Source organism: Pleuronectes platessa, chromosome 15 (assembly GCF_947347685.1).
Source record: "Pleuronectes platessa chromosome 15, fPlePla1.1, whole genome shotgun sequence".
In the NCBI taxonomy this organism is placed as follows: Eukaryota; Metazoa; Chordata; class Actinopteri; order Pleuronectiformes; family Pleuronectidae; genus Pleuronectes; species Pleuronectes platessa.
The window spans coordinates 12928219-12943314 of NC_070640.1; the positions used below are offsets into that span (position 1 = coordinate 12928219).

Genomic DNA, 15096 nt, shown 5'->3' on the forward strand with positions numbered 1-15096 from the left:
GTTTTAGGAAAACTTCAGATTCTTACCCAGGAACTCTTGCAGAGCTTGTTTGTTGACTTAAGACCTTGAATCCAGTTGATAAAAACTCAACAATTCAACCTTTGTTGGTAGAAGCAGAAGATTAAAGGAATTGAGATCAGATAGTGGTGAGAGATTAAGATTAAGATGCATTTATATTTGTCCCAAACACATGTACAGGCACACTCATGCAGGTAGGGAAATTTAATCTCTGCTTTTGACCCACACACAGAGCAGTGAGCGACCATGTATGGCGCCCAGGGAGCAGATGTTGAGGGTGTCTTGCTCAGGGGCACTAGACAGGGTAGGGAGAATCCTTTTGGATTTTTGGACAGATCAATCCAGGTTCGTCTTTTAGTTGTTTCTCCGTGGAGTCGAACCAGAGACGAACCAGAGACCTTTTCTGCCCATAGTCCAAGTTTCTGCCACTAGTCCACCGCCTCTCCAGATTTTAACCAATTGAAAACCTTATAGGAGCTGACAACTCAGTGAACTATAGGAAAATTGTGAATTTCAGTCATAATACTGATGCTGCAGGTGTAGGAGTCATCTATAGTACAATATGTGAGAGAGGGTGACAAATAATAACTTGTATAGACTACAGGTTAGTTATTAAACTAACACATTATCTTCTTTGAAGTGGACAATGTGAGTTCACTAGTTTGAGTTGAGTCTGTGTTTGAATGCACACACACACACACACACACACACACACACACACACACACACTGCCCATCAGTCATGACAAATCTGAGAATAAGAGGTGCATTATAAGCTATAAACTGGTATATTCTGAGAATGGTGTCTGCACCACTGTGTGAGTCTAGATGGATTGAATCAATGCAGAGAAATGATGCTCTTGCTCCTGAGGGTTATACTTCCATTAGTCTTGATGGAGCCCGGAACCCGAGATACAGGCTCTAATCTATTTTGGAGGAATTAATGCCGCGAGTCGTAGACAACAGACTGAGCCAACTGCATGATGGACATTACACATCAGCAAACTGCAAAGATGCTGTGTGTGCAACAAATAAAGACTGACGAGGAAACGCAGCAGACTGTGTCTCTACAGAGCAGCTGCTTTTATCTTAAACCTCCTTGAAAACAAATCATGTTAATCCACTTTTGAACTTTGACGCCACGCCTCTAATATATTGCGATGGACGAAGAGTCACAATAATTTAAAAAATAAATAAATAAATAAATAAAAAATGCCTGTGCTCGGGCCCGTTAGTGCTACAGCGTAGCCCTAGTTTACTTTATATTTGAAGTATTTCACAGTGCGGACACAAAAGGTCATGTAATCACTTAAAAAAATTACAGTATGGAGAAAGCTGCATTTCAGTCTGAAGTTAAGTCTCCCTTCTTTAACAGGTGCGCCATCTAGAGGTGAAAGTCCTTTCCCAAATATCTGTGTGCTCATGAGGGTTGATTCTCATATAAATGTTCAGCTGTTTAAAAGGTAAAAGGAAACAGATTGTCTTTATAATATTTTAAAAGACAAACACAAATTAATTTCTCCCTAAGAATATGATAAAAACTGAATACCTCTTCTCTGCACATGAAAAAATCAGGACGCAACAGAAATCAGTCGTTTCTTTACATTTATTTCACACAACAGCAATGTACCAGGAATATAATAGTCAGACATCTGCTACAACACAACTCTTACAGATTCATCCATTCACATTTTTTGTACATCATATCAAGTATATATTCCACAACATCAATATCACACTAAGGAGGTAAGAGAAGAAAGAATGCTTTTAACGCCCTGATATCACTCAGTGCATCCGTCCCTTTACCCGTGTGCATGTTTCCATTCGTAAATATAGCTTTTATCACCGTCAAATCTGGGGGAAGAACAACGTCCCTTTCCACTCTTTGTTGCAGCTTGTAATTAAGTGTAAGTGCAGCACCTGATGGGGGCCCATAGATTTTAACCACCTCGAGATGGGGTAGTGATCAATAAGTGCTCTTCAGTTGTAATATTGTTTGGGCTCTGAGGGGATTCCAGTGCTGTGTTTATGAAGCAAAGATCAACAAAACGAATTTGTCCGGGTCATGGAATGTTTAAGGGGACGTAAACACCAAGGTAGACAAAGGTTTGTAGACACTCAGAACACGGGCCGTTGAAACTGCACTATGTTGCACTGCACTGGGGTTCGAGTATGTGGGAGAGGGGAGGAGACGTGAGGAACTCATTCCTCCAGCGTCCGGAAGGCGTTCTGCATGTCTTCCAGCAGCTGAGCGTACTCTGCTTTGATTTTGGCTTCGCCGTCCTTCACAGGGTCCTAAAGAGCCCAGTGAACATACAAAAAGATTAGGTTATTTATCATGGTTGATGAAAAGTAGGACGACAAAAACACAAATGTGGTCATCTCTGTAAAAACGAGGCACAGTCATGTACCTTGAACTTCATGGAGCTGATCCTGTAAAGGATTTCTCCCATGTGCTCCCTGATCATGGCCCACGTGATTTTGTTGTCGCTCTGTGCCGTGGTTTCCACCGCGTGTCGGGCCATGTCGTAGAAGGCGATCGTGTTCGAGAGGATGCCCACAGTTTTGTAGAAGGGGCAGAACCTGTGTATTGACAGAAGAATGTGTGAAGCTCACAGTTTAGGATGTAAAGGAAGGATAGTTAGACGTCTCCCATTCACATCTACTCGCAAAGAAGTTGTAAACGATAAAATGATATATGCTCTGTGGCTGGTGAGTTGTTTTGTTTTCACCTGTCGTAGGGGGTATAACCGTTCTGCTGCAGGAAGTCGTCCTTGATGAGCTTAGCAACTTCCAGAGTGATCTTGTCACTCTCAGCAAGGGAGGCCTGTGAACAATGAGAAGAAGATCAGTCACATTTATATTTTCAGAGCCGTAATTTAACATAATTAATTAAATATAATAAAATAATGAACTTTGACAGAAATGTTTTCACTGGTTTCACACAGGAAATTAAGATATTAACTGTTTTGTTAGAGGATAGAGAATGACCGTGTTAAAAACATTTTGAGCATCTGACCTTCATCGGGGAAACTTTAATGAACGGAAACAGATCTGGTACCATATATGTTATTTATATATATATTGAACAGTTTCGGCAACATCTCCTAGACAAGTATTTTTTTTGCAATAACTAAATTTGCATGAATCTTTTTTCCTGAATTTGTTATGTAATCATCATCTGCCGAACCTTTCCCACGAGCTGCACGATTTCAGCCAGGTCCTCCTCCTCCTGTAGAATCTCTTTGGATTTTGTACGGAGAGCGACGAACTCAGGGAAATGTTTGTCGTAGTATTCATCCAGAGCTCGTGTGTACTTGCTGTAGCTAATCAGCCAGTTTACAGAGGGGAAGTGTTTTCTCTGGGCCAGCTTTTTGTCCAAGCCCCAGAACACCTGCAGAGAAGGAAACAACAAATACTGACGCTCCCTCAGAGTGATGTGCAGGGAAGAAACAGCGACTGAAGGGAGAATTACATACCTGAACAATTCCCAATGTGGCTGAAGTGACAGGATCTGAGAAGTCTCCACCAGGGGGCGACACACTAAGAGTTCAACATATAAAAGAAAGAGTCAGCCTGATAATATATCATTTACCATTATTGTCGGAGTTTATCATGCTATGCTGCTTACGTTGCTTATTCACATGAAAAACATTTAATTAATCAAATGAGATCTTGAATTCAGACCCTCCCAATACCCAATATTTCACTGATACCATAGGAGATAAAAAAATCCATCTTAGATGAGGTAGAACCAGTAGTAACACCGAATCAGCTTCACTCATACATTCAGTAAAAATACCTGATGTTTTGTACATTTGATTTCCTATCATTCACCTTTTTAGTTTGTTTTATGATGCTAGGACTATTAAACAGAAAGATTGAACTTTGAGTTTGACCTTATTTTCCCTGTTTATACAAAGAGTGGACTCACGCTCCGACGATGCTGACGCTGCCTTCTCTCTCTGGATTCCCCAGACACTTCACACGTCCAGCCCGCTCGTAGAAGGAGGCGAGCCTGGCCCCCAGGTAAGCAGGGTAACCGCTGTCTGCACAGGACGACACACACAGTTCAAACTGTTTCACTGCAAACTGTCCTAGCTAATGTCTGTTAAAAAAATAAAACTTATAACATGTAACTAATGAACTTACCAGCGGGCATCTCAGCCAATCTTCCAGAGATTTCTCTCAGAGCCTCAGCCCACCGAGACGTGGAGTCAGCCATCATGCTCACGTTATAACCCATATCTCGAAAGTACTCTGATAATGTGATACCTGCAAAGGAAGTTATATACGAACCATTGCTTAGAAAGAAATAAGAAAGAATTTATTTGTTTTCAATCAAAATAAATAATGTTTTTTGGATATGAAGGGTTGGTACCTGTATAAATAGAAGCCTCTCTGGCAGCCACAGGCATGTTAGATGTATTAGCAACCAGTGCTGTTCTCTTCATGATGCTCTCAGTCTTTCCATCCACTTCCATAGTAAGCTGTTGGGCAAGAGAAAGAGGGACGTATTATTACAGAACATGATCACTGGACATATCAACAGACAGTTTCTTTCTTTAGACATAAATTATTCCTTTTCTTCGCTTATTTGTTCTGTTTCAGGCTCAAAAGTATCTCAACAGTACATGTGTGTGTGTGTGTGTGTATAAATATTTGGCAGAAATCCACAAACCTCAGGGAAATCTCGCAGCACTTCAGACATTTCGTTTCCACGCTCTCCGCAACCGACATAGACAATTACGTCACTGTTGGAGTACTTGGACAAGGACTGAGAGATCACCGTCTTGCCGCATCCGAAGGCTCCAGGTATGGCAGTGGTGCCGCCCTGAACGCAGCTATAAAGCAAAAAGAGCCATGCAGATTTAGGCAGTGTAAATACTTCACCACACAGCACAAAAATAATATCAATAAATCTTTACAATCTGAATTTTTTTTTACAAATCTATTGAAACCGTGATCATACTTTAGAGAAACACTATGGCTTTGCGAGGACAGACTAAAGAAAAGATACATTTATAAAGTATTGACCCTAATACAGCAAAGAAGTTTCCTATACAGCTAAATCCAAATGTAATGCCTCCACAACTGAGGGCCAGTTGTTTAATGTCTGCATTTACAAAGGGAAACAAGAGCATCATTATATCTTGAGATGATGACTCACGGGAAGAGCGCGTCCAGAACCCTTTGACCGGTCAGCAGCGGATGATTGGCCGGTAGTTTCTCTGTCACCGGGCGGATTTGTCGCACTGGCCACACCTGCACCATAGTGAACTTCTCCTTCACACTTTCAAATTCCAGCTCTAGAACCACATCCTGTGATTCAACAAGATCAGGTTAGAAAATTCATTTTGTAGAATTTTTTATCAGACAGAAGAGAGCTGTGACTCAGAAAAAAATGAATTAAACTCACAGAAATGTCGTAGTTCCCTGGCGGGGCCACGTAGGTGACAGTTCCTCTGTTGCGAGGTGGAATCATCAGCTTGTGCCGAATCAGGGAATTTTCATAAACCATGCCGTAGATATCTCCGCCTGTCATGTGATTGCCAACCTGGAGAAGGGATCTTTGGAAGTTAGTGGGATCTGTAAGAGATCGAGGAGAGACATCCAGGTTTGAACTGAAAATATATATTTCTTACCCTAAGGTTCTGGCCAGGGGAAAATTCCCACTTGATATCTCTGTTGAGAGCGCTGATGTTTACTCCTCTCGGGATGTAGATGCTTTGAGTGAGGTCATTGATATCTTTCAGTGGGCGCTGGATACCGTCAAAGATGGAGCCCATGATTCCCGGTCCCAACTCCACAGACAGGGGTTTTCCTGTTCGCAGGACTGGGTCACCCACAGACACACCGGCTGTAGCACAGCGTTAGGAAAAAAAAACCTGCCAACACTTTGAATCACTGCTCTCGTTTTCAATGTACTATGTGAAATGGATTTACAGAAGTTTGAGACGACAGAGACAAGTAATAATTCAGCGGAAAGGATACAAGTCTCCTCGTAGACCTGGATCGTGGCCATGTCTCCCTCCAAACGGATGATTTCTCCCACCAGCTCACTGTGACCCACACGGACCAGCTCGTACATGGCTGCTCCCGCCATCGCAGTGGCTGTCACCACTAGTTTGAAACGATAAACAACAAATTAACACAAATCTTGAAATTGATACAAAAACAAATCTTTTGGACTTGGACAATGCTAAAACTCAAATAAACTTTTAGCTTAACATTTTTTTCTTTTGCATTTGGGCAACATTCTAAAAGACAGCTAAAAAAATATTGTATTAAGAAAACACGCATAAAGACCAAGCACTTCATTATATATTTGTAATTTCTATTTTATAAAAAATTATACAGATTAATACAGCGATATACGATTTGCGAACTGATGCAAACCATTGATTGAACATGTGTTTTTCCTTGATTTAAACAAAAAATTTGTATTTCAACTTTTTTTTTATTGTTACATGGAGACTGTCCATTCAGAAATGAACCCTGTGTCATTTTTTATTTATTATTTCTATACTTTCACCGAGCTTGAACTGGATTTGAACTAGATGCTTTTAGATTTGGAAAATATGACGGTAAATACCACAATCTGATAAATTTCTGTGGTACTAGAGATTTGTTATCATGTCACGGTCACATTAACTTTAATATATGTCAGTGCAACGGACCGTTGTGCGTGATTATAGGACGATCACAGATTATTGTATCAATGTGATGAATTGTTACTTGATTTATTAAGGTCGTACTATATTTTTGTCTCATGTTTTTCATTTATTATGAGAAGCTCTGTCAGTTTTGCTTTGGCACTTCAGAATTTACAGCTAAAACGTTGGACTCTGTTGTTGTCAAACTTTAATACAGGAACACCTGACGACCTGAGGCAGCTGGAACCAACGACTCACAGCTCAGTGGCTTGTGAGACGAAACAATGTAAATAAAAATTAAAAACCAGACCTGGTCCAGAAACGCCATGCACAAATCCAAACTCGCTCTCTCGCTCCTCGTCCCGGATCTTAGGAAGTTTGGAGGTGTCCATCTTGATGCTCTGTGTCCCTGAAGGAATGAATGAGACACTGTCAGCTTTTAACAGAATTATCCACAACACATCAAGAAATGACACATCTCTGCTTAACTGATATAACCATGGACTCATGTTATTCCCACACACACACACACCACAGAGGGATGAATGGATTTAAGTGTTCACCATAACCCACAGTGTCAGGTGATCTGGACGTCCAGGTCCTGCAGCGTTAGCCCGCTGAGCTAAAGCTAACTCCGCCGAGGGCTTTAACAACCCCTCCGCTGTTTTTACCCCTCCAGTGTCGATGACAACACGTTTGAATGTCATGTCGTCGACTGGGACATGTTTCACACAGAGACAGCGGCTTCGTGTCCGCCACTACTCACACGCAAGGTTGAGAGTAAAGCCGATTTGTGCGGATGAGTCATGTGACTAGCTAGCACACATTAGCCGTCTCCTTCTTCATCATCATCGTCATGTCAACCTCACACACTTTGAGCTAAATGAGCAGATACCGACAGGGTGTTTGGTCCAGATGATGAAAACCACAAAGCTCCACGTCACACACAGTCACACGTTAATTTCTCACCTTGCGTTCGGCTGTCCAAGACTGTGTACCGAGGAGGAGGAGGAGCAGCGTCACTCTGCGGATCACCTGCTGCAACCGGAACTGTCACGGGGAGAAAACATCACCATTGTGGCTCAACCGGATCCACGGCTATGCATTTGCAGTAGAACCAAAATGGCGGCCCTGCCTCTGCAGTTTCCTAATCGACGATTAGTTCCTCCGGTCTGCACACGGTCTTCAGGTGCACTACTGACACCTGCTGGACATAAAGGGAGCCTCCACCTCTGTTTACTAACTGTTTTCAGGAGTCTTTAGGTTTGATTGTGAGTGTATTACAGCAAACAAGAGACTGTGGAACATGCAATGATTTATTGTCTTTCATTCCAGCTAATTTTCAAAAGAAAACTGTGGGGGAAAAACAAATCACGTTTGAAATAGAAGTCTATCCATCCATCTGTTAAAGCCTCCTCAAGTCACCTGACTGGAAGATGGTTGTGGTTGTTGTGTTTTGCTCCTTGTAGTTTTCCTTCCCTTTGTAACTGATCGATTTGATTTCCATTTAAAATGAGACTCAGAGCAGCATGTACCCCAACCAAGGCTCAACTCTCCTCTTAACTTCAAGCTTCACAGACTTAAATATGAGTCTTCTAAATATGCAGATTTTCTTCAAATAGGTCCATGAACTATTACAATTAAAAAATATATAAAAAAATATTGTAATATTACAGTAAGTGGGGAAAAAAATCATAGATACATGCATAAGGAAATTCAATGGGTTCTTTCCTGACCCACATCACACCCTTCCACCAAGTATCATGTTGATCTGTCTAGTAGTTCATGTGTAAATAACAATAAATGTTTCTTCAAACTTAATCTCTGTCTTGAATCTCTTTGGCTGCTTTGTCTGCACCTATTCTTTCATCAGAACAACCATTTCAATCTTTTGCCTTCTGTAGCTTTTTCACAACATTTTGTTAGGCCTACTATATGCCAACCTTTGTAACAACATGTGGTACATTTGTGCCAACAACTATTATAATTGTGAGTATATAATAACAAAATATTGTATGCACAGTCCCCTCTGTCATTGAGTAGCATCTCATAGAGTATAATTAGCTTCCATCGTGACAAATAATTAGGACTTACTTGAGAGATACATAACAGAAAGATAATAGTGTGTTTACTACATCTACTGTATGTCTGCATAAAATGAAAAACAAACTCTTCGTGCAGGCTTTAATCTAATCGTGACTACTAGAAAAACCTTGTCATAGACTAAGATAGTTTAAAATGAAGATAACAATATAACAAGACTATAATAACTTATATTTGAACAGATTGTCTGAACAATACGGATTTTTTTTTAAGGCATGTCAACTCTTACGAAGTCACATAACTACAAATGATTTAATGGCAGAAGAACAATTTGTAGTTCGCATATTGTTGGGCAGGGAAATGTCACGAGTTGAGGTAGCAATTACAAAATATTCATCAAACACTCAAATAATGAAGGGAGGGTGCAGGTGGTCCACCACATTATAAGGAATGTGTGATTTCACAAAAACGATTCATGAAAAACAACAGGCATTTTCACAGACGACACTTTGACTTGTCATTGTAGGAAAAGCACAACTTATAATTAAGGACGTTTCGTCGGTGGTAGAAAGCGAAACATTTATTTATAATACAAATAATCAGTTTCTGCAAACTGTGCACAAACATCATCATTTTCCTCTCTTAGCAGTGGCCATGCATGAGCCCGGTAGCCAAAGAAATGGATTCACGCTGTCGATTAATTTACACTGGAGGTCCCTATGTGTCAGTCCGACCACTCGTTTTCGTCCAGCTCGGAGTCGTCTTCTGAGTCGCTGTACTCCACCGCGATGCGTCGGGACAAGATGGTGGCCACGTCGTTCCCAACAGGCTCCCGCTTGTTCTGCTGCTCCTGCTGCTCCTGGACTTTCTTCAGCTGGATACCTAGGAAATGGCACAGATACATTTAGTTGAAGTAAGAATACATCTTGTAAGCTTTTATTGACTATTATCTACCAGCAGCAAATATTAGGAGTCTGACCACTGAGAGGCCAAAACCAACTCACCCATGCGAATGGCGGACAGCAGGTCACTTCTGGCATCCCTCACCGGTTTAGCCCCAGCTCTGCAGCCTTTGCTGTGTCCCTGGAGGTGTGAGGGTGCAGCCGGGGGAGGGAGAGGCGGTGGACCTGGGGGGGGCGGCATGCTTGGCCCCGAAGCAAACGCAGGCGGGAGCGGGAAGCCTGGGCCTACGTGTGGAACTCCATTATGCGGCGGCAGTGCACCCAGAGGAAAACCAAAGGCTGTTGATGCCGATGGGATGGGTAGGCCGCCCGAGGCAGGAGGTGGAGGGGCACAGCTGGTCCGCAGGGAAAGAAAGAGGATTATAGTGGAAGAGCAATGTTACATTAAATTCTACCTCTGATTATGCAAATGAAACCAAACAAATGTACTTGTAATCTGCGGGTGGACGTATTGTGCCATTGGTTCGGTCTGCAGGGCGCGGCTCTGGCGTGGCATAGGTTACTCTCTTGTAGTTGACATCAATGCTGTGGTATTCATGCTCCACAGGTGGTGAGGGCTGTGCATTCCCAGGGACGTAATCGTGAGACTTGGCATAGTTACAAGCGGCGTGGGCAGGCAGCGGAGGGACGGGGTAGCCGGGGAGGTCAGGCCTGGACAAACAATGAGAGACGGAGAGCTCATGCTGATGCCTTCACATACCCAGATGGTGGATCTGGTTTTACGAAATCAAAACTGAAGCACAGATATTGTTTTGTTTTTTGTCAACTGTTGTTTTACTGCAGAGTCTAAGGGTGGAGCCTCTATTCATTAATGGCACCACATCATGAATAGAGGCTCCACCCTTAGATTTGAAGTGAAACAATAGTTTTAAAGGTTAATCTTCAAGGTACATGTTGCTTGTTTAAAATTGAAGAGTGGCAGAAGACATAAACTCAGACATAGAGACAATCCCTTTTTATATTTTATATTATTATCCAAGGGTTCTTTATTATTAATGTGCGTGGTCTTTCAGATTGAGAGCAGGTGTTATTGATTCTGTAATGCTTTCACTCAAAACCCTGCGCTTGCATTCAAATAGCCCCATCTTGTGCTTAGATAAGCTCTGCTTGTGCTCAAATTGTGAGCTTGCACTCAGATATTTTTTTGCCCGGGCAGCTGCAGCTCTTTTCCTCATGCTGCTTCTGCACTCGCGTGAAATGTCTGTTCTCGGTTTTCTCCTCTGCTCTCGGTCTATTTCTCCTGTGCTGGAATTTTTTTGTGCAACAAATCTGTCATAATTCCCCAGCCAGTAGAATGCCAGGTCAGGTGTAGTGATGACAAATGAAATTGAATGTGAAATCAATAATTCCTGCTCTCATACTGAAAGACCAAACTCTTGAATAAAGACAGGAAATAAAACAAACTTTTCTTTACATATTTTCCATTTTCAAACCCACTGGTGTTGTGCATGAACTAACCTGCCGTCTGGGGAGAGGGAGCCCTCAGATGACGCCCCTCGCCGTAGGGTCTGCGGATGGCGGTGGTCTGGACGAAGCTCTTTATCGAAAGCCATCCTGTTCCACTCCTGCCTGCGGTTCCGAGCCTTTCTCACCTTCTTCACCTCACGCTGAAGGGTGCTGCATTCCACACATCGCTTCTGCTCCTGGGCAGAAGGGACAGAGGAGAATGAGAATGAAAAACCATTATAGAGGAGGGTGGCACTCAGTGGAGCTCATACCTCCACCAAGGCCCAACAGCCTCCTTGTGAATTCACTAGATCTAGACTTTTGTTTTGAATATGCACCAATTTGGACACACTCAGAAATAACAGTCCCCTAAACGTGAGATCCATGAGCTATTCTTTGAGAACTAAACGGAAATGTTGATAAACGCCCCATCTTGGAATTTTAAAGAAAGGGAAATCCTGGATCTTGATCAAAATTGGATGGTGTCTCCCCTGACCCATACCGATTCCTTCCACCAAGTTTCTGGGAAACACGTCCCATATCTTTTGTGTAATCCTGCTAAATGTCCGACAAAAACCTGACCTCATACATAGAACTAAAGAAGAGGGTAGAGCTGCCTCACCCGTTGCCTCCTCCTTTCTTTCCTCTTGTGCTCAGTGTCCTGCAGCATTTTCTCCTTCCACAGGTCAAAAAAGTACAGTGGGTCTGAGTAGAACTTCATGGCGTCAGTGGAATCCTCTCTGTATTGAAAAAATAAATAATTTAACAGATGAAACTGACTGGAAACGTAACCTGTGGTCACTTGTGACACCTCATGCAGTACCTGTAGGCGGTGAGGGTGCTGAGCGGAGGAGGCCTGTCGCTGCTGTTGTACATGTCGCCCACGGAGCTCGGCGTGCTGCCCTTGGACAAAACCTGCTGATCCTGGGCCAGTGAGCTTTTGAAAGCCTTCCTCATGTTTATGTCCTGGAGAGAGACTGCGAAAAAGCAGTTAAACACAAGGCTTGAGAAAATGAATGACAGATTGACAGAGTGTAAGATGTTAAGCTAAAGAGAAGGACAATTTCCAGTGAACTGACCCTCCTCTACACTGGAGTCCAGCTGGGTAACTTTGACGGCCAGGCGGTCAATGCGGTCCTGCAGGGAGTTTGCACGCACGTAGAAGGTGTTGGCTTCATTGAAAAGTTCCCCGAAGACATTCTCTGCATGTTTACCTGCAGCCGGAGCAAAGAGGAGGAGAGGAAGGAGGAAAAGGAGCCGTTAGGGTTAAAGAAAGAAAGAGACAAGGAAAAACACAATATCTGTTTCTTCATGTCGCTTCTCATTGTTACCTCTGCCAAGGAGATTATGTTTTCATCTGTTTGTTTGAATGCAGGACAGATTACCACAGAACTTGGTGGAAGGATTTAGGGAGGAGCCAATTCAATTTGAGAACAGATCTAGATCAGGGGCTGATACAGGCAACACAGGCATTTTCAACCTTTTACCATTTTTTTCAGGGAATAGTTCCTGGATCTTAATAAAAAAAAAAAAAAATCAGTTGGGTTAATAGGACTGTTATTTAGGATTGTGTGCAATTTGGTGTAGATTCAAATAAAAACCAGGATCCAGTGAATTTGTATGTGATTCATTCTAGTAAATAAATAAAATCATAGCTGTAACCATCCAGACTCTAGCAGCAACTAACATGTTGTCTGAGTAATTCTACCTAGCATTTTGTTATTAAACTTAATCTCTCGTCATAGGTTGCATTATGTTTCTCTTCTGGATCATACACTTTCATTAAGTGTCTGGGTCGCGCGAAAAACAGCACGACAGGCACACGTCGAACAGCTCAGATCCACTTAATGTGGGACACCGTCATTAGACTGCACTGTGTCTGTGGTTTGTGTCTCCGCCCACTCACTCTCAGTCTTATCTGCCTGCAATACAAAAGCTTTACGGTATAAGCTCTAAGCTCCTGTAACTTCACAAACCCACACAACTACACACACACACACACACACAGCAATGTGGCCTCCACATTGACAGTTTGATGATAATTGCTCTGTTTTGAAGGTTCTCCACAGCTTGTTAAGGGTCCACCAATGAAATGATGAAAGGATGTATAAGGTCTGTATGGTTGTTGTTTTCTGATAATCACCTTTCAAGGATTAGGAAAATTTGAGCTCTTCTAATGCAGCGTTAGATGCACGCCAGTATGTCGTGGTCAAATCAGTAGCCGAGCTACCAATCGCGATGCCGCTGCTAATGAATTGGAAAACATTGTGTATACCTTCATATATCGGTGGTGACAGTAACAGTTGCTGGGATATTGGGTCACCAGTAATTACTTTTTGTCGGAAGTCCAGTATGTAAGATTTAGGTGAAAGGGATCTATTAGTAGAAAGTGAATATAAAATAATCCTAGTGATGTTTTCATGTGTGTTTTATCTAACTTTTACGAAATTTTGTTTTCTTTATCCTAGAATGGACCCTTTATATTTAGATACTATATCTAAATATCTATATCTATATTTACACCGGGAGCAGGTTGTTCTATTCAGCTGCAACATACAACTTCACCACTAGAGGTCACTAAATTCTACACATTGAGCCTTTAAATATTGACATGCAAACTATGTGCTGAATAAGAGTAACCGTGATCTTACTCAGACTGCTGAGTTGGCGGATGATGGCGGACAGGGTGTTGTTGGTTACACATTCCAGCTCACTGCCAATTCCCTCGGGCAGGGCACCGTGGCACAGGTGTCGGGGCTTGATGTTTCTCTTGACCAGAGGCATGACCCCGTCTCACATCTCGACCGCAGCACCTGCTGGGAGACACGGGACAGTGCTGACAGCTCAATGGATACACTAACACATCCTCAGTTCATGCATGGAACCGTTAATGTATTATTAAAGATTTTCTCGCCAAAACACTGGATTGATGTTAATCAATCAATCAATCAAATTTTATGTATGGCCCATATTCACAAATTACAATTTGTCTCATAGGGCTTTAACAGGGTGTGACATCCTCTGTCCTTAACCCTCAGCAAGAGTAAGGAAAAACTACTAAAAACCTTTTTAACAGGGTGAAAATACATAGAAACCTCAGAGAGAGCCACATGTGAGGGATCCCTCTCCCAGGACGGACAGAAGGGCAATAGATGCCACGTTAATGTGTCAGATAAAAATTAAAACTAAAAATATCTTAATTCATCATCACCTGTCGTTGTATAACAACTACTGTTTATTGCTACCATCGTTTTCAGATAGTGTACATTGAGGCAAATGAGTCAATGAGGAATATCTGCATGTTAGATCACACAAGGGACATGAACAGTGATAGAAGGGTTTATGAAATAATGGAATTCACATTCCAGCGTTTTTAACAAATACAATACATGTATAAGCCATCGTGTGAATTAACAAATTCAGAACGCTCACTTCTGTGGTTTCTATGTAAGTTGACTGTTCTTACTACTCCAGACAGTTTTCACGTGGCCTACAGCATCAAGTACTTTGTTCCTTATTAGATTTATATCAGAACTTTTGTTTACCCAGATCATTGTTTTGCTGCTGGTCTGAGACAAACTCATGAGGTTTAAGTCTCATACTCTTTGCAGCCTCTTCTCAGTGACACATGGTGCTTTCACTGTATATGTTAAAAGTTAGATTTTGAAATTTTATTTGAGTATTAATACAACAAATCAGCAACTGAGACTGTTTTTCTTAGTAATAGTTGTAAAACTATGTTGACAAAACAGTACAATTTGATAAAACAATTATGGCACTTATAAAAGGTGACATGCGTATAAGTAAATAAACCGTATTTGAGTGAACAAGCTCCTTATTTACAAGTACAAAGAAAACCAATCTGTTTGTTTTCAGGTCAGTGTCCCAGTTTTCTAACAGCAGGGAACATCCTCAGCACTCATGAACCACAATAACAAACAATATGTCATCAAAAGACCTTACCATGGGGTT

At 41.9% G+C, this 15096-nt stretch overlaps 2 protein-coding genes across 2 annotated transcripts; both read right to left on the bottom strand.

The window, feature by feature from the left end:
* Positions 1-1609: 1609 nt before the first annotated feature.
* LOC128456753 (V-type proton ATPase catalytic subunit A) lies at positions 1610-7788 on the bottom strand. The gene is made up of 15 exons (XM_053441091.1): positions 7643-7788; positions 6984-7082; positions 6012-6140; positions 5663-5877; positions 5437-5574; positions 5188-5339; positions 4699-4861; positions 4399-4507; positions 4170-4292; positions 3952-4066; positions 3497-3560; positions 3208-3411; positions 2750-2844; positions 2429-2600; positions 1610-2312 (listed from the first exon to the last, which is right to left on the bottom strand). Exons 2-15 carry the CDS (start codon positions 7063-7065, stop codon positions 2220-2222), a joined length of 1854 nt encoding a protein of 617 aa, XP_053297066.1. The 5' UTR covers positions 7066-7082; positions 7643-7788; the 3' UTR covers positions 1610-2219.
* A 1652-nt stretch (positions 7789-9440) lies between these two features.
* Positions 9441-13908, bottom strand: LOC128457217 (actin-binding protein WASF3-like). The gene is made up of 8 exons (XM_053441816.1): positions 13776-13908; positions 12204-12338; positions 11948-12101; positions 11747-11864; positions 11137-11321; positions 10108-10329; positions 9721-10013; positions 9441-9598 (listed from the first exon to the last, which is right to left on the bottom strand). Exons 1-8 carry the CDS (start codon positions 13906-13908, stop codon positions 9441-9443), a joined length of 1398 nt encoding a protein of 465 aa, XP_053297791.1.
* Positions 13909-15096: the final 1188 nt, after the last annotated feature.

What these genes read in the sequence shown, in the direction of transcription:
- LOC128457217 (XM_053441816.1), bottom strand. Translation starts at nt 13,908, where the DNA reads ATGCCTCTGGTCAAGAGAAACATCAAGCCCCGACACCTGTGCCACGGT. An exon ending in CCGCCAACTCAGCAGTCTGA is followed by an intron (nt 12,339 to 13,775) that starts GTAAGATCACGG and finishes CTCCGGCTGCAG; the next exon opens with GTAAACATGCAGAGAATGTC. An exon ending in TCCCTCTCCCCAGACGGCAG is followed by an intron (nt 10,330 to 11,136) that starts GTTAGTTCATGC and finishes TTGTTTGTCCAG; the next exon opens with GCCTGACCTCCCCGGCTACC.
- LOC128456753 (XM_053441091.1), bottom strand. Translation starts at nt 7,065, where the DNA reads ATGGACACCTCCAAACTTCCTAAGATCCGGGACGAGGAGCGAGAGAGC. An exon ending in CCAGGTCTACGAGGAGACTT is followed by an intron (nt 5,878 to 6,011) that starts GTATCCTTTCCG and finishes GCTGTGCTACAG; the next exon opens with CCGGTGTGTCTGTGGGTGAC. An exon ending in GGTTATACCCCCTACGACAG is followed by an intron (nt 2,601 to 2,749) that starts GTGAAAACAAAA and finishes GTCAATACACAG; the next exon opens with GTTCTGCCCCTTCTACAAAA.